General features: G+C 41.4%; 1 protein-coding gene across 1 annotated transcript in view; it reads right to left on the minus strand.

Moving 5' to 3' along the window:
• Positions 1-1,527: 1,527 nt before the first annotated feature.
• HMGA2 (high mobility group AT-hook 2) overlaps positions 1,528-21,488 on the minus strand; it is a 161,335-nt gene continuing 141,374 nt past the window's right edge. The window contains exon 5 of the mRNA XM_073331445.1: positions 1,528-2,808. Coding sequence (XP_073187546.1) covers positions 2,749-2,808 — 60 coding nt within the window. The 3' untranslated portion in view covers positions 1,528-2,748. The remainder of the gene's footprint in view (positions 2,809-21,488) is intronic.

The raw sequence follows: 21,488 nt of genomic DNA on the forward strand, positions 1-21,488 counted from the left end.
AAACATACCTATCTTGCAGAAATGGTAGAAAAGTTTAATGTCCAGTTTTATTTACTAGTGACCAATGACAGCAAAGAACAGTCCTATAAAATTTATCTCCCATAAAAATAAACTATATATATAAAAAATTTTATGATGTTCTCACTGTTTCAATGGCCACAAGCAGTTTTCAGTCTGAAAAATGAGGTATAGTAGGCCCTAAGAGGTAGTAATGTATTTTGATTGTACTACAATATATAGACAATATAAGATGAACTTCATCAGAGCTGTAAGTCCCTCGGAGCTAGATCCACATGCATCAACTACTTCTGTTTCATCTGTTGAACACTGTGTTTTTAAAAAAAACAAAATGCATTTGCTGAACATGAAATTGTTAGGACCTGATCCAGCGTCCTTTGAAGTCAACTGGAGTCCTTCCATTGACTTCAATGGGCAATGGCTGCAGTCTTTAATGAGCTGCAGAATGGATATGATTATCCCTTGTTTAGTTAACATTAACATGTCTAGTTTTACTACTCTGATCAGCTCTTTCTCAGCAATCCCTGAGAATGAGCCCTCTGCAGTCTTTTGAGGAGATCCTTGTTTCTTGATATCACTGTATCACTGAAGAATCCAGTAAGTAGTTATCTTTAGGTGCATTTGGCTCAGTACTAAAGCCATACCGATAGAAGCCTTCCTGAGAAACTACCCCCGGCCCAGTTAATATTACAATGTCACAAAGCAGATATACTGACTAGGATAGAGAGAGAGCGAGAGAAAGAAAGGAATAAAAAAACTCTACATAAGAAGCATTTAAAATAAATCAGGTTTGAAACATATTACAAAAATCACATTTGTGTAAAATACATGAAAATACTTGTCAAGTATTTTCTTACAATCTACTAATTTGTTTTTAAAAAAACACACATATTTGTGATTGCATTATGCAAAAGCTGAGCTTGTTGCTTCCCACCTACAAAGCTTCAAGTTTCTTTGAAGGTTTTTTTTTGTTTTTTGTTTTTAATATGAAAGTAATTTAAAATGTGTTCATTTCCAGCAAAGTTCTTTTACAAAAAATAGTTTTGAATTAGGGATTAGTTGCAGTCCTAACTGTTTCAAACATCTCAAACTATTGCTGAAAGTAACAAGTTCATTCCATTTAAAGTCTGGAGGTAGGTCTTTGTCAATCGATTAGTCCATTTCTTTAAACAATTCATTTGAGGTACAAACTTGGACAGTAATATTTAAACATTACAACTAATTTTTTCTATGTCATGTAGTGTCATTGAAAATTATCCTTACAAACCTATGAGTAATTCAGTACAAAAATATATTCAAGTTAACAGTACATTACACAGAAATCTAGCAGAGAATAGGAATAAGTACATTAAAAAAAGAAAAATACATAGTCATGCTGAAACACATTGAAAATATTGCGTCATTAAGTGTTGAAGAAAAAATATGGAGAAAATACAGATATTCATGATTATTTACCCAAAAATAATTTCCTGCATTGTATGTGTATAGCAGCATGTATTTATCAGGCTGTTGAGTTAATTGTAAAAATCAGAGGTAGTATTGAATAGTGGGGTAATATTGCATCTGTTGCTAAAAGTGCTGCTTTGAGTGAAAAAGATGGAGAAATGTCACTGGAGTAAAACTGCCCAGTGAACCATCCTATGTCAACGTATATTGTTTAAAGTAATACACAAGCTCACTTGAGGTACATGGTGTTGATTCTTACATCAAAACTGGTGAGTAATGAGAAGAGATTCATTCCCTTTGAAATATTGATACATGAGGGGTGAAATTAGGTGAGGTCACACAAACCATTTTTTTCTTGGTTCAGGTAAGTTCCTGATTCGTTCTGGGGTACCTTTTCCTGATTTTTTCCTCCAAAACCACTGTAATTGATAAATCTATGTCTTTATATGGCTTGAGAGTGTTTTGGTGTTAGTCACCTCTAGTTCTGTAAAACGTGTCTGGCTCTGCAGGAAGCTGAGTCTACCTGAATTTCTAGTTTCCTGAAGATGAGTGCTGTGAGTTTTGTTTATTACTACTTCTGCTGATATGTTTGTATCTGTAAAGTATACAACGTATCTTTGTCTTTCTTCCCTTTTGCAAAATGAAAGTACCTATTTTTCCTTTCTTTTGATTATCGGCTGAATTAAGTGAAAAATCAGCTCCCAATTCTTCCTGAAATAACAGTAAGTTTAAAAAAAAATCAAGTACAAATCTACAAGAAGGTTACAAAAAAAAGAGTAGTATCTATCCCTTATCTTTGGTGTTCTAAACAGGGAGTTTACTAAGCTAGGGAGTGGGTTCTTGGACGTGTTGTAAGGCCAATGGTGTTACACACCAAGCCTTTCCTATTTAAATGCCCGTTTTAATTATGTTACAAGTCTCTTGTTTATATGCAGTGCAGTGAATGACTTAAATCTTATTCAAAGCTTTCCTGACCCAGTCACCCTTACTTAGCAGCTCAAACAAACTATTAGTAGGTTAAGAAAAAAGAAAACAATAATTAAAAGTTGCATCGGTAATCTGTGTCCCCTTTGTGTTACAGCAGTTTTTCACTAAACATGGGACTGTGAAGGGATTACAAAGAAGGTGATTAATATAGTCTTTTTTAAGGTTATGTGATTTCCCCCCCCCTCCCCAAGGCATAAGTGGAAAGACCATGGCATAGAAAATAAGTGGTCAAGGCAGCGTCTTCTCCCTTCAAAAGACCCAACTGCTGATGAGGTAGAAATCGAATGGTGTGGTCTCTTAGTCTTCTTCCTCTGCAGATTCTTGTGAGGACGTCTCTTCAGTTTCTTCAGTCTCTTCCTGGAATACAAAAAATAAATAATTACCATTGTGTCTGTGCCTTTCAGTTACAAAGGCAGACATGGTTGCCACTGAGTGAATGAACACTCTTTATAACTTTTACATTATTTCAAGAGTCCTCCTCCATGATACCTCCATACCCATGTAAATCAGAACATAAGACAGGCCCTACTGGGTCAGACCAAAGGTCCATCTAGCCCAGTATCCTGTCTTGCGACAGTGGCCAGTGCCAGGTGCCCCAGAGGGAATGAACAGAAAAGGGAATCATCAAGTGATCCATCCCCTGTTTCTCATTCCCAGCTTCTGGCACACCATTCCTGCCCATCCTGGCTAATAGCCATTGATGAACCTATCCTCCATGAATTTATCTAGTTCTTTTTTGAACCCTGTTATGGTCTTAGCTTTCACAACATCCTCTAGCAAGGAGTTCCACAGGTTGACTGTGTGTTGTGTGAAGAAATACTTCCTTTTATTTGTTTTAAACCTGCTGCCTATTAATTTCATTTGGTGACCCCTAGTTCTTGTGTTATGAGAAATAGTAAACAACAGTTCCTTATCTACTTTCTCTACACTGGTCATGATTTTATAGACCTCAATCATATCTCCCCTTAACCATCTCTTTTCCAAGCTGAAAAGTCCCAGTCTTATTAATCTTTCCCCATATGGAAGCCGTTCCATACCCCTCATCATTTTTTGTTGCCCTTTTCTGAACCTTTTCCAATTCCAATATATCTTTTTTGAGATGGGGCAACCACATCTGCACACAGTATTCAAGATGTGGGCGTACCAGGGATTTATATAGAGGCAACATGATATTTTCTGTCTTATTATCTATCCCTTTCTTAATTATTCCCAGCATTCTGTTTGCTTTTTTGACTGCCGCTGCACATTGAGTGGATGTTTTCAGAAAACTATTCACAATGAGTCCAAGATCTCTTTCTTGAGTGGTAACAGCTAATTTAGACCCCTTCATTTTATATGTATAGTTGGGATTATGCTTTCCAATGTGCATTACTTTGCATTTATCAACATTAAATTTCATCTGTCATTTTGTTGCCCAGTCACCCAGTTTTGAGAGATCCTTTTGTAGCTCTTCACAGTCTGCTTGGGACTTAACTATCTTCAGTAATTTTGTAAATTGGAAGGAAATATTCTCCTCCAATGTCCAGCTATGCCTGTCCAGACTGTGGATCTGACCTCTTACCACCAGATGGAGTTCAGAAAGAAACCAAGAACTTGGGGACCTCAACCCTCTTGGAAAAGGTACTGACCTGGCTGACCACATCAATTCATTTTCAGTTGTCTTTCAGTCTGCCCACTTTTAATACTTTGGGACCTATGCTGCTTTTATGTTGACTTAACAGAGATGAGACTAAATAAATAGCTAGGAATTGGAGGAGGCTTTGAGTACAACAGTAATTATCTTGTTGTTTTGGGTTTGACACTGGAGTGACTTTGATCTCAACATTTCTCATGCCAGAGGTACATTAACTAGATGCAACCTTACTCATGTGTTTAAACTAGCAAAGAGGAGAGCAGCATCTTCATTAACACCAGAACGCTCTTTTAGTTCTGATGTCCTCAGACAACAAAATGAAGGAAAATAGGAAAATATCTCGGCTTAAGGCAGCAACTTCAACCCTGAAGCACTAGGTGGAATTTCTTTTCTTTAGCCTGACTTCTTTCAAAGATTAAGAAGAGAATTTGTTTGAGTGGATGTTTCTCAACTGTTGTTTAGAAGTTTAACCAAGTTAAAAACAACGCTGTGGTGAGATGCAGTGTCTGAAAGGTGGGTTAGCCACAAAAAGTAAATTTGACATATATCCTTGCAGGTCCCTCCCTTAACAACAGCTGCTCTCCTCTCCCCATCCCTCTGGCCTTGACGTTTTCCTTCAGCAGGCCCAGCTCTGCCGTACAATCCTCTTCACACTGCTTATTTAATAAATGTGCAATACCTTTCCAGACATGGTTGGTAAACTGCAGACAATAAACATTTCTGGTAAAAGGGCTGTTAGTGTGAAGTTGATTTTTATCAAATGCTGCACATCATCTCCTAAGACAGCATGTGAAAAAGATCTAGGAAGAATAGGTAAACATTTACCCCTACAGCAAAGTGAGACCTTTTAAGAATGACCAGCTTAAAACAGCTTATAACAGTCTTCATACTTTAATAGATTTGATTTTCCACATGGCTTCATTTTGTCTGGGTGGCTAACTGACACAATTTATAACTCTCTTCCTTTCCCAGGCCACTACAGTACACCATTCAGTAAAGCATGCCTTAGAGCTCGTCTGCATTATATGACCAAACTTCCATTCATTAGTGTTTGAAACACCTCAGCTGTGAAGGGCTCCTAAATGCTACCATGTGTGACAGTGCTGCACAAGAGCAGCATCGAGAAAAAAAACCATAGGCTTTAATCATAGGCCACTGCTTACTGCAATCCCTTTTCAAAAGGTTTCAAACATCCAAAAAAAAAAAAAAAAAAAAAAGGCTGAAAAAAGCTGTAAATCCAGGGAATAAACACAAGTACAAATGAATGGATGACAGCTTAAAAAATATAACCATAGCAGCATCAAGCCATGAGATTTCACACTGGTTTTGTTTAGTCTGCTTTGGGTTATGTGGGAAATGCGGAAAGCATGAAGCAAAAGCCCCCCTCCCTGCTAAACCATGGGCCTCAAATATTTAAGCCAGTAGGTTTATACCTCTTGACTAGCAAACAGGCCATGACCCTGGGTTACTCTCTGGAGTACCAGGCACAAAGAAAGATGTAGCATGATCAAAGCCATGGCCAGACGAAAGAGAGCAAAGTCAAGTGTCAGCTGCCCTCTGACCTTGTCTTTTCAATTAGTATTTAAATTCCAGAAAGGCACTAAGCGAGCATGCAGATACACAATTTTCTTCCTCGCAACGACTCCTTTACAGTCATGACAGGGGAGGTGTTTAGATTACTGCAATGAAAGTTGTCACAGAACCGCAAGTGTGGAGGTGAATTTTACTCCCCCCTCACCAAGATTCAGAATATTCCAGTACTGAACCAACCTTTTAAACCCTTCATAAAATTCATAAATACATGATGTGTTTTCCCCACTCATCCTCCCCATCTGGCAGAATGACATAGGGGGCAGTTGTAACAGTTCAGGCTAGAGGAAAATCAGTATCTGAAGCCATCTTTGTGCTGGCAATTCTAGAAGTGGGAGAAGCTGTTTTAAAACATATTGCTTTGACGCTTTGCAAATTCAGAGGCTCATCAAGATCATGACGAGCAACCGCTTTGCTCAAAGCTGTCAGTGACTATTCAGCTGAAAATGGTGACCTTGGATTCTGTTTTCTTTACTTAACATAACACACATAGGTGTGTTTTTTTAAATGCTGCTTTCTACTGACTTTGAAGTTGTATTAGCTTTGGCATTTAATTAGTAATGGTATGAGGAGCAGCCTGGAAACCACCAATGATTTTTAAGGCTATGTAGAGGGCAGAAGTGAGTTGCCTGAACTTTCTAGAAATCCATTTCACATACCCAACAGTTAAGCTACTACTCCTGGGGGAATTCTGTGCCAAAAAATTAAAAATTCTGTGCACGATATTTTAAAGTTCTGCAAAAATTCTGCACCTTTTATTTGTCAAAATAACACTACATAATCACGCCATTTTCAATTATTTTGGTAATTTATTTCAAAATACCTGTCAGCAAGTATGTCTGTAACAATACAGACACACACACAAATTCCACCAGGAGGAGAGAGTTAAAGAAACCCCTATGACAACCCAGTTCCTGTTTGCTGTCCCCTCCCCTCTAGAGCCCAGCCAGGGGGGCCAGACACCCACAACTCCTCCCCCACAGAGCCCAACTGTAGCTCCCCCTAGCCCAGATATCCACATCCCCTCCCCACCAGAGCCCAGCTGCAGGGCCCTCCCTGGTGCAGACACCCACCCCCTACAACTCAGAGCCCAGCCGCGGGGCGCCCAGAGCCCAGATACCAGACCCCTTCCCCCGCCAGAGCCCAATGGTGCCTCCCCAGCCAAGACACCCGAAACCCTTCCCACCACAGAGCCCAGCTGTGAGGCTCAGCCTTGCCCAGATATCTGCACCCCTCTCCCCTCTGAGCCCAGCCACGGGGCCCCCACAGCCCAGATATCCACACCCCCTCCCCTCCCAGAGCCCAGCCATGGCCGCCCCCGAGCCCAGACACCCACTTTCCTATCCCTCAGAACCCAGGGATCCAGAGGGAGAAACAGCACGATGCTGGGTCTGCATTGCGCAGTGGTGCAGAATTCCCTCAGGAGTACAGCTATGTGACCACTTGCATCATTTTATGATTGGCTAGTTGGGAAAATACTGCAACTTTAACTAGTTCTTTTTGAGAGCAGGTGGACTTCTGACCACCCTATCAGAGAGGAGGAGTGGGGGTTACTGGCAGCAGCCTCTGGAGAAGGTGTTTGTGGAAGTAAGTGTTTCACAGCCAGCGATGGAGAGCTGAAGAGACAACTTCATTGCCAAAAGGTATGTTTTAGTGCCAGTGTTGCCACCTCTTTTAACGTTATCACAAGTCTTGCGATATTTAATGGTTTTCTTAAAGTTCCAGCAAGAGATTGCACAAAAATCTTTTTTAAGAAAGATTCTAGCCCTCATGATTGTGGTAAAAGGTTTGAAAATGTGACCCAAGGGCACCCTAAAGCTGAAACCCCAGAAATCGAGTAAAAAGGACATCTTTTTCTTTCTTTCTTTCTTTCTTTCTTTCTTTCTTTCTTTCTTTCTTTCTTTCTTTCTTTCTTTCTTTCTTTCTTTCTTTCTTTCTTTCTTTCTTTCTTTCTTTCTTTCTAAAAATCTCATAATGTTAAGACAATCTCATAATTTTGGGACTTGATTCATGATTTTTTAATGTTTGAGGTTGGCAATGCTGTGGATCATTTTGGTTTGGAAGAAGAGTTTTTCAAGAAGAAAAGCAGAACTGAAAAATTTTTTACTCTGCTAAGGGGAGTGGAATATTGACTTGCAGACTGACAACTGTTTTGTGTGAAGCCTGGTTGAATTCTTTCTATGCAAACACTAAGACCAGAACACTTAGTTTAGAAGTGACAGTAGAAGAAAGATATTTGTAAGTAACCTAGACAGTAGTTATTATTTACTGCTGTTTGGTATTGTACAAAACACAGAAGATGATATACTTGCTGATTTGGAGTGCTTACCACCTAAACAGAGAGAGAACAAAAATTAGATGTGACAGATATGGCAATTTCCTGCAATATCTTTGGGAGATCTTACTGCCTTAAGCTTGTGTATCATTGTGGGCAAGGGATTGTATGTAACTCCAGGGGGAAGGGTGACCATAGCTCCTCCAGGAACTAAGAACAGTGGGGGCTAATTCCCTCAGGCTGTAACTCCTGCAGAGCAGTACCATTGTCTGGAGAGATTTGCATATACCGGTTCAAACTGGATTCTCCAGAGACCAACAGACAAAGAAAGGACTTCTGGATAAATAGCCTGAGTTTAAACTGATTCAGGGTCTTCCTTCTGATCCAGCAAACAGACAGGAACTTCTGTCCAAGTGGGGCCACCATCCTTCCTGGGAAAAGTTCCACAATATTCTGGTAAGCTTTTAGCCTACGTATAGGAACTTTCATTGTTTATTATGTAATGCATTCACCTTAAGAATAAATGTGCTTGCTTAGAAAGAGCTGAGTGGTAACTTGTGACTGGTGGCAATTACAGCTGTTCATAGCTTTTGAAGAGAAAGCAAAGCACAGACAGAGGCCTCTTTACGCAGTCTGGTGTGTTGGGGATAGTACAGTGTAGGCAGGGAACTGTGCTGCCTGGAAAAACCCTGGTCAGGAGGCAGAGAGATACATGTCTCTGCCCAAGAGAAGTGAGGGCTGAGGAGCCAGGAGACTAGAGTGGGTGCCCTCGACAGACCACAGAGGGGAATACAGGTAAAGTTGCCCTGAACTGGGAGATCCAGAGGAAGTAAAGTAATAAATTATCTTTTTTGTGGAGATAGCACTTTTACAGAGTGGATTAGTGGTTATGGGTTCCATGGAAGAAGAGCACTTTAAACAGAAATTTGAAAGGAGGGCACGTGTACTATATACTAGGATTGGGTGACACTTCCCGGTGTTGAAGCTGGCAGAAATGGTTAAGTTTATCAGAATGTTGTCAGTGATTCTCAACCTTTCCTATGCTATGGCTTTATGTTACCATAGAAAAAGTAACCTCCCAGCCCTCTCCTGTCTAGCCATAGAAAAGGAGAGGTGGTCAGAATCTTCTGAAACCTGTTTGCAACCCTGCTAGAGTTGCTTCTCCTACATGTGCAAACCTTTGCTGTTATAAAGTATTCAGGGAACTCACTGAAGTCAGTGGGACTATTCCCATGTTTAAAGCGAAGCACGTGCCTAAGTACTTTGTTCAGTTCCTTGCAGGACTGAGCCTCTAGAGAAGAAGACATCACAGTCTTATGCAGTGCCTTCATGAAATGATAATGTATTTTACACAGACCTACTGACTTGTATCTGGTGTTGCTGCATGCAATAGGACCAGGCACTGAGACAAAGCTTCAAAACAAAGGGAAGGATACTGTGTGATGGAGCAGGGAAACAGTCCCCACATTTAGGAGGAACTGGGTGCTGGAATGAAATGCTTTGTGGGTCCAGATGAACTCTGACCAAACTCAAGAGAGACACACATAACACACGCAGGAATTCTGGCAAGGACTACACTTTTATTTCCTAGCTACATCCACATGACATAGGTTGGGGTATCAACAGGTTAACACCCCCCATCATGTGGCAGGAACTAATATCCCTGACTCCAGTGGCTACTGTTATATCTCCCTTCCTTCTCACCCACCCCTTTTTTTGTTTTGAAAATCAAATGCATATAATCTGTAATATCAATAAAAATAACAACCACAAACTAATCCAACTACTTAATAAAAGTTAGAAGTAGAAACAGCTAGGATGGCGCTTAGGGTACAGCTGCCCTTAAATACCCTATCAGAACCTCAACGCCTTTCTGATCACATGGCCAGCCACTTCTTGTTCTCAAAACACTTCCTTCTGCAGCGTCCTAATCAGCTGCTGAAGTGGATCTGCTTCCTGGCGTCTTTGTTTGCTGCTCCTCATGTTTGCCATTGTGAATAACCAAGTGAGCATGTGTTGCTTTTGTCAGTGTGTAAGAACTGTCACTAGCATTTTGGGTGTTCTCAAGACCAACAAGTCAGTGTATTCCTTTGTCTCCTTTGGCTGTCTTCAGTTCCTCTTTCAAGCCTGACCCACAGGGTAATTATGACATAAAACTTCGGTGCTGAATCTAACATTCTCTCCCACTTGCAACAGGGAGTAACTGCTTGGCATTTTTGCCATAGTATTTCTTCTGTTCTAGTTTCCTGGTGTAAAATTCTTTTGTCACTACTTCAAGGTTAATTATCTTTGGCTCAAGAAGCTTGTTGGCACTAAGGTTTTGGCAATATTCTAGTAATGCTAAGTATTGATCCCTTGAATCTGCCAGGGCTTTCTTTAAAAATCAAATGATTTTGTTATTTATACAGCTTTCTCTTACTGTGCATTGTAAGGCCCTGATGGGGAGTGCTTAAACTGATATGCCAAAGAGAATTGCAGAAATGACCAGTTTATGAACTGTGGATCATTGTCTGTTGCTAACTCCTCTGGAATTCCATGGAGAGCAAAGCAGGATTGTAACAGGAACCACTGGAAACTGTTGCTACTGTTACAGATGCAGAAGGCGAGTGGAGGCAAAAAAAGGCACCCATGTAAGGACCAGGCAAAATCTAACTTTAAACAGTTAACACAGTAAAGTTATTTAAGAATGGCACCTCCTGCAAATGTAATAGGGCTAATAAATACTCAGTTAATACACAAATAAGAGTTGCATATGCATAAAGCCGATGATAAAATCTGGTATATGAATTTAATGCACATGTGCAAAGGTTATGGGCCAGATTCTGCCATTTTTACTCACACTGAGTAGTATCTTACTTTGACCAAATGCATACTGTTTTCACAGCCTACACTCTATTCTAATAAACTTCGCACAAAATATGCCTTCTGAGGTATCATTTGAAAACAGTAACTCATTGATCAATAATATCATAGTGAAATGTCTGTAGCAACATTATATGTAAAGTTATGACACAAGCTGAAATTATGTCTGAAATGTGTTTACCAGACAAGTCTGGGGAGGGGTAAACCTATTTCTCAAAAGACAAAGGAAAAGCCAATGCCTCTAGCCAGATGTCATCAAAGTAGATTGGCAATCTCCTGTCAAGTGAGCGTTCTTTGGCAATGAAGGGGAGCAGAAACAGATTGATCTGCATTTTAGCAAACAGCATGGAACCTCTTTCACCATGACACTCCATGACTCCATCCTCACAGTGGGAATGAACTTTATTGAGGGGTAACCCTCAGGAAAATATATTTCAGAGGGGGACAGGACTATAAAAGTGAGAGGCAAAACACCCCAAGGTATCTCTCCCTGTCCATCTCACTTTCTCTTTCACCTAAGAAGCAGCCATTTGCCTTTGGGAGAGAGCCTGACCTGAAAGTTGGTCAGCCCTGTTGCTGGTAAGAATTTTATCTTGAACCAAGTCTAGTTTGTTAAGTTTGAGCACTAGGAACTGTTTTATCTTTATTTCTCTTGTAACCATTTCTGCTTTAATGCCTTGTACTTGTGCTCACTTAAAGCCTATCTCTTTGCAGTTAAATAAACTTGTTTTATTCTTTAATCAAAACTGATCCAGTGTTGTGGTTAAATGGGGCTCTGGGGTAACTCCATTTAAAGTAACAAACAGTTGGATATTGTTCCCTTATAGGGGCAACAGACCTCCAATATCTGGACTGTCCAGGAGAGAGCTGAGCAGTGCAGAAAACATGTTTTGGGGGAAAATTTGGGACTGGGAGTGTGTTGGGGTTGTCCTGCAGGTAGTAACCAAAGCTGCTGGTGTCAATGTTCTTGGAAGGCTGCAGTTATACACACACATTCAGGGTGTGACCTGCATGCTGGTTGGCTGTTTGTGAGGGGCTCAGGTTGGGAGCGACAGCCCCAAAGCATTGTGAGGCCCCCCAGGTTGCAGGGCAGGTGGTGACACAGCCCCTGACTGGTCGGCACTGCACCTCAGAATGGGACACTGACTCTGCTTATAGTCCCAATGAAGTCAATGATGTTACTTAATAGCAGAGCAAGGCTCTAGTAAATGTGAGTAAGAGTGGCAAAATCTGGATCCAAGGCCAATATTTTTAAAGATATTTAGGCATCACTCCACTCAGCATTGCAAGTGACTTACGCACTTAGGAGCCTGTGTATCACTGAAAATCAATGAGACTTAGGCTCCTAGGTATCTCAGTCACTTTTGAAAATAAGACAGCCATCTAAGTCTCTCAGGCCTTGCAACACTGAGCGGAGTGATGCCTGAATATCTTTAAAAATATGGACTCACCTGACTAGAACCACAGTGAAAGATGTCAGCTGGCAAAATTGAGCAATTCTTATAACTGGTCACAGGACTTTTTGCACAGAGCAGAGTTCAAGCGTATATTCTGTATAGCATTTACTCTGGGGACAAATCCTGCTTGCAGAAATCTTGGGGGCCGTGGGGTGGGGCTATACAAACTCAGATAAAGAGATACACCCTGCCCTGGAGAGTTCACATGCTAAAAGACACAACCAGGTCACCTAGGAGTGAAATAAAATATTAAAGAAAGTAAGGAGGCATTCCTAATTCATATTGGTTGAATCAGTAGTGTGACCTTATACAATCTTGTGGCAGACTGGCAAATCCCAAGGTTTGGAAACAGCTTTTACAAATTGTCTTTTAGATTGTAAACCCTTTAAGTTAGTGACTATAATTTACTATATGTTTGCACAGCACACAGTATAATGAGGCCATGACCTGGATGGGTTTGAGGTGCTAAAAACAATATAAATATAACAATTAATAATAATAAATTAACAAGCACATAGCTCTGCGGTCAGTAATTCCTAGTATTTAGGCCTGTGCACTACACTGACAAATTATAGGCCTTGGTATAAACTCTTCCTCCTGATGGTAGTAAAGATTGTCAGTACCAGAGAGATGTTGCTGTCAATGCAGGTGGAAATGATATAATCTATAATACCACTGAAGAGCTCCCAAGGACTCATGCATGAAACAACATATATTTCTGTGCATCCCACCTGTTTAATTACAGTCAGTGTTACAGCAATGATTTCGTTTTTGATATATGTGAGATGCCATAATATGAAAGAACAGGGACACAACAATCCAGAATAAAGGTGTGAGTTGAAATCCATATGACCTGTCTTAGCCAAGCCTAACATCATGATCTCCTATCTCACTGAAGTGAGAGCCTCCTTAGGGTATGTCTACACTGCAATTAAAAACCCGCAGCTGGCTCATGGCAGCTGACTTGGGCTTAAGGGCTTGAGCTAAGGGACTGTTTAATTGTAGTGTAGACATATCATGCTGCAGGCTGAGATCTGAGACCCTCCCCCCCTAGAGCACAGGCAACATCTGAGCCCAAATGTCTACACCACAATTAAACAGCCCCTTAGCTCGAGTCAGCTAGCACACATCAGCCGCGGGTTTTTAATTGCAGTGTAGGCATATCCTTAGCGTATGTTTAGAATAAGAAAGAAGAGGCACCAGTCAGATATCCGGGGGCCTCCTGTTATAAAAAGACATAAAAAGATGAGGAGAGAGATTTGTCCTTTTAATTCCTCAAAAGAGTGATTGCTTGTTGCAGGTTGATAAGGAATGCCCAATGACATTCAAATCCTGATCATTACCTCTTACAACAGCATTATAATAATTTACTGACAAGTGGCAACAGTGATTTTTCTGAGTAGCCAAATTTATATTATATGTATTAATATCTAGCACTTGAAACACAGCTGAAAGGTTTTGACAAGTGCTAAAACTTGTTTAGACCTCAAAGCTGCCGCTTTGAAGTAATAAGAAAGAGATTGAAAAACGGTAGCCAAGAGCTGTACACACCTCATTAGGGCCAAGCAATGTGGGAAGGCCAACCTGCAGCTTCCTGCTCAAGCATGCTTATCCATTGGAAAGGGGCTTCAGGAAGGTAAGATAAAAGAGCCTTTCAAAGTGGAAGTGCACAATGACATTTTTATGAGCGCTAGTCATGAAGGCTTTTAAACACTGAACAACTCGGTCATTTACATAACCTACTTCACAAAGAAAATGAAGGCTGCTACAAGGGGCATAACAAGCACATTCTTTTGGGGGGGAGAGTTGAGTTGGAGAACTTTGTTTTTATTATTACTGTTTCTAAATCTCACTGGTTTGCTCTTCATTTGTTTTCACTCATGAAAGGAAGAGTTTAACAAATACGGCTCTACCTTCCCCCAAGAGTGCTCAGAAAAGCTCCCAGAATAAGAAACGTATTTCTGAAAGAAAGCTAGCTGGGTCCTCTGCCTTGGTTCAACAAAGTTCATGTGAGACCTTGCGGTATAATGCAGCTAAATGATTTGGCTCTTAAATAAATAAATAAACCAACAAAATCAATGAAAGAAGAAAACACTACAGGCTAAAAGCCTTGTAAAATCGTTTTTAAAATGTCTGAAGAGTTTAATCCTTGATCTTACCACACAGACACTGGTGAGGCTGTGTGCTGGCAGCAAAGCAGAGTATTTAACTTTGAAAGCCGAAGTGCTGGGTTTAATTTTCAGTTTCAGACTAAACAGCGGGTCTGCAGTGAAAGGCAGGGCAATGAGGACTCCTGAGTGAAATGGGGTAATGTAAATGGTTTCCTTGCAAGCTTTAAGGATTGTGTAACCATGGAGCACCTCCTTGTGCAGGCAAAAGAACACAAAAATCAGAAAACTTTGTGTAGGCTTTAACAAGAACCCCTGTTTTCCCTCTCTTTTTTTACTGCAAAAAATTCTGTTGCTATTTTATTATGAAATGCTGCAGGCTAAAAATATATCCCTAATTTAAGCCATTTTGCCAATAAATCTACAAATACCTGGTAATCCAAAAAGGGTAGTTATAGTTTAATGACATACTCTTCTTGTCCTCTTAATATGTTCAATTCGTAAAGGATTTAGAGCCATGCATTTAAAGATTTTTCAACTTCTTGAATATCTCTGAGCAGTCTGGTGGAAAAGGCAATAAAGTATGGACCTCTTCATCATGGCACATGAAACCAACTTTTTGAGTTCCATCTGCTAAGTGATTCATGTTACCACAGAGCTGAGCCTTTTCTTTTTCTACATTGGATAGTTTGATTTAAAAATACATTGGGGCTGTCTCACTTAATGGATGGTGATTATTTCCTTTTGACTAAAGAACTTTATGGTCGTTTCTTTTTAAATGGAACATATCTAAATCCTACAATCTAATAGAAAAAAGCTCCTGATGGAAACCTATGCACAAAATACTTTTTCTTTGAAGACAAAGAAAGATTTATTGAAGTTTATACCTCAGTGTTCATCTGTTTTCCTCTTCCTAAATGTAAAAAAATGAACTAAAATAAATTGCAGTTAACGCCTCATTATATAACATTCTTCTTTGGAAGACTTCATTAAAGTGAAGGGGAGGCTGCCTAAAATACTGTATCTGTCCCTTTGTTGTTCTGATTTTAGTTTCCAGATTTTGCCTCAAAATAGCCATGGGAAATAGGGAGGAAAAAAACCCATTCACTGTCCTGACTGTAGATCTACTGGGTCCTAGAGCTCAGTGTTTCATTCTGTCAGACTCCTAATCTGGTTTCAATACAGAGCTCTCTTTCCCCTCCCCACCCCCAGCCCATCCTATCTGTGAGATCAGCCATTGTTGTAACTCTGTGAGACATTATACACTGCGATGTGGGAAACGAGAGATGAAAATTCAGGCAGAATGTAGGTGATTTGTTTTTTTTTATTTCTCTCCTTTTTTCCCCCATGGCTGTAGGGTGGCAGATTATCTTCAAAACCAGAGATCAGAGATCAGAATCAAACAATCAGAGTTCAGAGATCAGAATCAAACTACTTCAGCAGCCTGCTGACCGAAAATTCAGCAAGTTTAGGAATGATTTTTCATGCTGGTTTTCCCTTCACTTCATCAGATGCCAAGAGTCTTAAGTGCTATAAACAGGGTTAAGGTAAAGCACGGGGTATCATGGCAATACTCTAGTGTATTTAAACAAAATTAGCGATCATTAAAAAAAAAAGTACAGCTTGTGAGCAAAATTTTCAGAAGTGCCTAAATCCCATTTTCAGACGTGCATAAGTGACTTGACTTTTAATGGGACCTCAGCTGCTTACACTTTGGTGCTTTCGAAAATATTACCCTGTGTCTATAACCACAGTATTACCATGATATCTGTAATCACATTTTACTATTGCAACAGGATGCCTGCAGTCTCCAGCCCTTTGCACAGGCCAGCGCAGCACTGGGATAATGGTGGCTTTTGGAACCTTCAAGTTAGAGCCAATGCACAAGCAAGATTGCTTACTCCCAGCACGCTGCCAGAGGCTGGCATGGTGAGAGTTCTATTCCAAAGGATGTGGACTCAGCTGGAGTTAAACATTTTTAAAATGTGTGTGTGTTCTGTGATTTTGTGCATATATGGATTTTCATGATTTTTTAAAAGATTTTTTACTTTCTAATGTCCAGCTAATGCACATGAGGGGGGATGCTGGTACGCCTGCATGGTCTTAGCAAAGGTGCTGGAATCCTGCTCTGATTGGCTGCCAATATGTGGTAATGTTCGGACACATCAATCAGCACTGGTGTTGTGTGATATAACTGTGATTTCAAAGAAAACAATTCTATAACTGCCCATCATTAATAGAGTAGCTGTGTAATGCTTCGTACTCATATTCCAAGGGGTTTTTTGGTGTGTGTGTTGGGGGGAGGAGTTGGGGGATTGGGGCTTATCAATTAATCTTCAAGGGACAGTTTCCAGAGTGAGACTTTATAAAATGCCAGAAATACTGAGGAATCCCTAAAGAATAAAATGTTTTTCTCCTAATCGTCTTCTCCCAGGAAGTGTACATCAATAAATGATGATGGAGCACACAGCTATTTCCACTCAACAAATTGTTTTTTTTAAATTGTGCTTGGTATGTAAGGACCTTAACTGACAATAACAGTCAAAGACTCAATATTTAATAGATGACAATGTATTATATTCACTGGTTCATTTAATCATTCTGTGGTTCCTATATTTGCCCAAAATTTCTTATTCTATTTCTGCTACTTCATAACTAAATGTTTGTATGTATTACAGTACAAAATGCGAAACCAGTCTGAAAAGACCAAGGGCTTGGAGATTTCAAGCACTGGGTAATAGATATCTTCGTATAGGAAATTAAACTGTGAATCAGTTTTGTCATCTGAGAAGATGTGGTACATTTCTGAGAAGAACAAACTAATACATCAGTGCTTCATCTTCCACCCTTTCTGATGTAGTTGATCAGTTATGTCCTTGTATTATTTTAGTACATCCAAGCATTTAAGGACCTAATCCAAACCCCAAACAAGTCAATGGTAGTCTTTCCATTGACTTAACTAGCTTGGTATTAGGATCTATGAACGTAATTGTAAAAGTTGCTAAACACCCATAACTCTACAGGTGTTCCATGATACCCTGTCTCCTGGATACGATAAATGTCTCTTTTTTGAAGTAACACTCCAACTCACATCACCTTCAGTGATTAGTGTGATGGGGCATACAGGCCACAGACTGGCAAGGATGGGGTTATAAAGGGCCTGTGGATCAAACTGCCTCTGCCCCACCACACCAGTAACACGTCAGGAGTGAAGAGGGATATCCAGCTTGATTTGAGGCTGACCAACAAGGAGATTAGAGCTCTGCTTCTCTGTTGGTGAGAGAAGCCTGGTTTCAGCCAATAATCTGAGACCACTTGCTGCCTGGACAAACCTCCTGGGGGATGGGACAACTGAGACCAGGAAGACTACTGACTGGCTGAATGAAGACAAGCCCTAACTAGAAGGGTGGCATCCTGCCAAAGACACCTTGGACAACCCTAGTTTTGAATTCATAGTATTCCTTTAATTTTTAACTTTAATACTTGGAAGGGGTGAGACTCAAGTGTGCCTTGGCCAGAGGCTAAAGTGCCACTGCCCCGGACAATGAGAGGTGGCAACAAATCGTTGGCATCCCTACAACAGCATGAGTAGCGTCCCATTGGGGCATAACGGAGAGAGGCCCTGTCACAACTGATTTATTGATTGTCTTTGTTGTTACAGGTGTAAGACAAACTCCAAGATTTTCAAAAACAACTAGTGATTCTGGGAGTTCTAATTTTTTGATGTCTTTCTGGAGACACCTTCAAGAGGTCTGAATTTAGAGAGTGGGTGCTCAATCTGGCAATCAGGCCCCTCTAAGGTGTATCAAGTTAGGCACCCAGAAATTATGGCACTCAAAACAGAATCACAGAAATGAAATGCTGGAAGGGACCCAAGAAGGTAATCTAGTCAAGCGGTTGTCAACCGAGGGTCCGTGATATGTGCTTGGTATGTAAACCTGGTGCCCCGAGCCCCTGGAGCTGAGGCTGACCCCTGGCACTCCCTTCGGGCAGAAGCCCTGAGCCCATGGCACAAGGCTCCCCCAAACTGCAGTGCCTTACCCAGAGTGGAGCAGTCCCAGGGAAAGCTCCAGCCCCAGGACAAAACATCATGGAGGTGCATAAGGCACTCAGAGTCCTCTATGCTGTCCAGACACCATGAGAACAAATTAAACATAGTGCCCAATGGATAGCTTTTTAAAGGTGTTTGGGCACCAAAATCAAAGGGAAGCGCTACCTTCCCCAGTTTTACAGATGGGGAGCAGATCCCCAGATTTCATAGGCAGCGGGTAGAATAGACCAGAGGGGGCTAAGCCTCCCCTGCGGCACAACTGCTGACCCACTGCCTTTGAGAGTGTGGATGACTGGATTGTGGTGGCTCTGCCTGCACTCCGCCCCTGAAGTCCTCTCCCGCTTTTTGCCCTTGACCCCACCCATGCTCCGCCTCTTTCCGTCCCTGCTCTGCCCTTCCACTGAGGCCCCTGCCGCTTCTCACTGAGTCCCTCCTCTCCTCTCCTGAGAGGCCCCTACCTCCTGCTGCTTGCTGAGTCCCTCCCCTCCTCCACCCCCTCCTCCATGGTCCCCCCGCTAGCTGAGTCCTGACTCCTTCCTCTCCTCCACCCCCCTCCCTCAAGGTGCCCACTGCCTCCTGGGTCCCTCCACCCTCCTGTGCTCCCCCTGCCACTCAGGGGAAGGGGAAGGACTCAGAGGGTAGGGGGACCATGGGTGAGAGGGAGTGGAGGAGAGTGGGGACTTGGTGAGTGGTGTGCAGGGGTGGGCTTGGGGGATGAAGCCTAGCATGACCGGGGCCTGGGGCAGAGTGTGGGTGGAGCATGGGCGGGGCCTTAGGTGGAGGAGGCTGAGCAGGGGCGGGACCCCGGTCCAGTCACTGGGGGATTTTCCAGCACTTGGGCCAGCCTCCCTGAATGGTGGAGCCACGCGCCACCCACGCCGGATCCTCAAAGGTATTTAGGTGCCTAACTCTCACTGATTTCTGTAGAAGTCAAGCACCTAAATACCTTGGAGGATGTGGGCCAGAGAGACTGAAGACCAGATTTTTATAGGTATTCTGGCATCTGAACATGAAGACAGGTGCTTTGTAGGATATTCAAAAGCGCCTGGATACCTAACTCCCATGGAACCACAAGGTGATCCTTCATTCCCCTTCCAGAGGGGAGCCAGCACTCCAATGGATACTCCAGCCCTGAGGCTGTTCAGCCTAGGGAAGATTTTTCCCTCCCTTCCACAGAAACTCCCCTCCTGAGCAGAGTTTGGTTTCTTGGGCTACGCACTTGGGGCAGGATTAGGGAAATGCTTTGAGGGAGTGGGTCATGATGTGTGCATGTGTTTGTAATTCACTTTATAAAGTCCTGAGGGGCATACTCTATATTCTTGATGAAATGGTGGAAATGCTAAGTAAACCCTTCAATAGCTTTATCATAGGTGTTTTCAATAGGTTTCATAAGAGAAAATGTTCAAATCAGTCATGATCAATGCTAGTTCTTACAAAGGTGAATTTCAATGTAGTGAGCTATACTTGTGCTGGCTCATTGGTTGTCACCGTCTGCCTAACAGGTGTCTGCATTTTCAGCTTGATGCATCTACACAATTTTGGTAAGCACTTTGTGATAAAAGGCACTATTTAAATGCAAAATAATAGAGTAATAATAATGCTTAGAGCTTGCCCAGTTACTTTTATCTTCAGATCACCTTACAAACATGAACTGAGCTCTTCAGATTGGTCTTGTGATTTGGGACTTTTTTAAAGGTGACTAACCTCAGCATGTTCTTTTTTAAAGGTAATTTTTCTCCCTTCCCTTCCTTCTTGGCCAGGAAAAATCCCAGTTGGCTTGTTTAACTCATTTAAAGAGGAGTTTCTGGGAAGCAGCAGTCTCAAAAATGTCATTCAATATAGTTACAAAATAAACAAAAATTACATAAAATATTTAAAACCAAGGAAATCCAAATCTTAGACCAGTTTGGGGATCTACAAAGAGCCTAGGGCTCCGTAACATTCTTTAGATTCTGCTCAGTAGTGATGTCATATAAACAACAAGAAACTCGCTTCCAAAAAACATGTGACTTCCTCTTCTAACCCCTAGTTCTTTAATACAGTTTAGCTTATTGCTTCATCTGTTTACAAAATCAGACACTAAACTGCTAATCATTACTTGTTTGTTTTTATTTTTTCTTTCTGAACAGACATCTTTTGGCGTGCTGTGAGAGCTCTCAAAATCTGACCTGGTGGGTTTTTTTCTTGCTTATCATAACAACCTTTGAGGCACGCTGTCATGGTAACATCCTACTGCCCAAAGAAGACTAGAGACAACTTCCTGTAGAAACCACACCCAACAATCCTACACTCTCATCATCTGAAGTGATAGAAGTTGCTCTGGAGTGAGTCTACATTACATTACAGAGTCTACATTGGCTGGTATAGCTATGGCTGTATAGCTATGCAAACAGAGCCCTCTAGTGTAGATGCAGTATAAGCCAACAAAAGGAGCTCTTCTGCCAATATAGCTACACCATCATTTACTGGAATGATATTAGCTACATCGTATGCAGTGTTGTTGTAGCCAAGACGGTCCCAGGATATCAGAGATACAGGGCGGGTGAGGTAAGATATTTTACTGGACCAACTCTCATCAACAGAAGTTGGTTCAATAAAAGATATTACCTCATGCTCAAATAAATTGGTTAGTCTCTAAGGTGCCACAAGTCCTCCTTTTCTTTTTGCGAATACAGACTAACACGGCTGTTCCTCTGAAACCTGTCACCCACCTTGTCTCTCTAATTAGCTATGCTGTCATAAATATAAAGGGAAGGGTAACCACCTTTCTGTATACAGTGCTATAAAATCCCTCCTGGCCAGAGGCAACATCCTGTTACCTGTAAAGGGTTAAGAAGCTCAGCTAACCTGGCTGGCACCTGACCCAAAGGACCAATAAGGGAACAAAATACTTTCAAATCTGGGAGGGGGGTGTGTGGACTTTTGTTTGTACTTTTGTTTACGTGGTTGTTCTCTCTTGGGACTGAGAGAGGCCAGACAGAAATCCATCTTCTCCAACCCATCCTAATCCAAGTCTCCAATATCGCAACCAGTATAGGTAAGCCAGGCAAGGCGGATTAGT

This window comes from Lepidochelys kempii, chromosome 1, assembly GCF_965140285.1.
Source record: "Lepidochelys kempii isolate rLepKem1 chromosome 1, rLepKem1.hap1, whole genome shotgun sequence".
Lineage (NCBI taxonomy): Eukaryota > Metazoa > Chordata > Testudines > Cheloniidae > Lepidochelys > Lepidochelys kempii.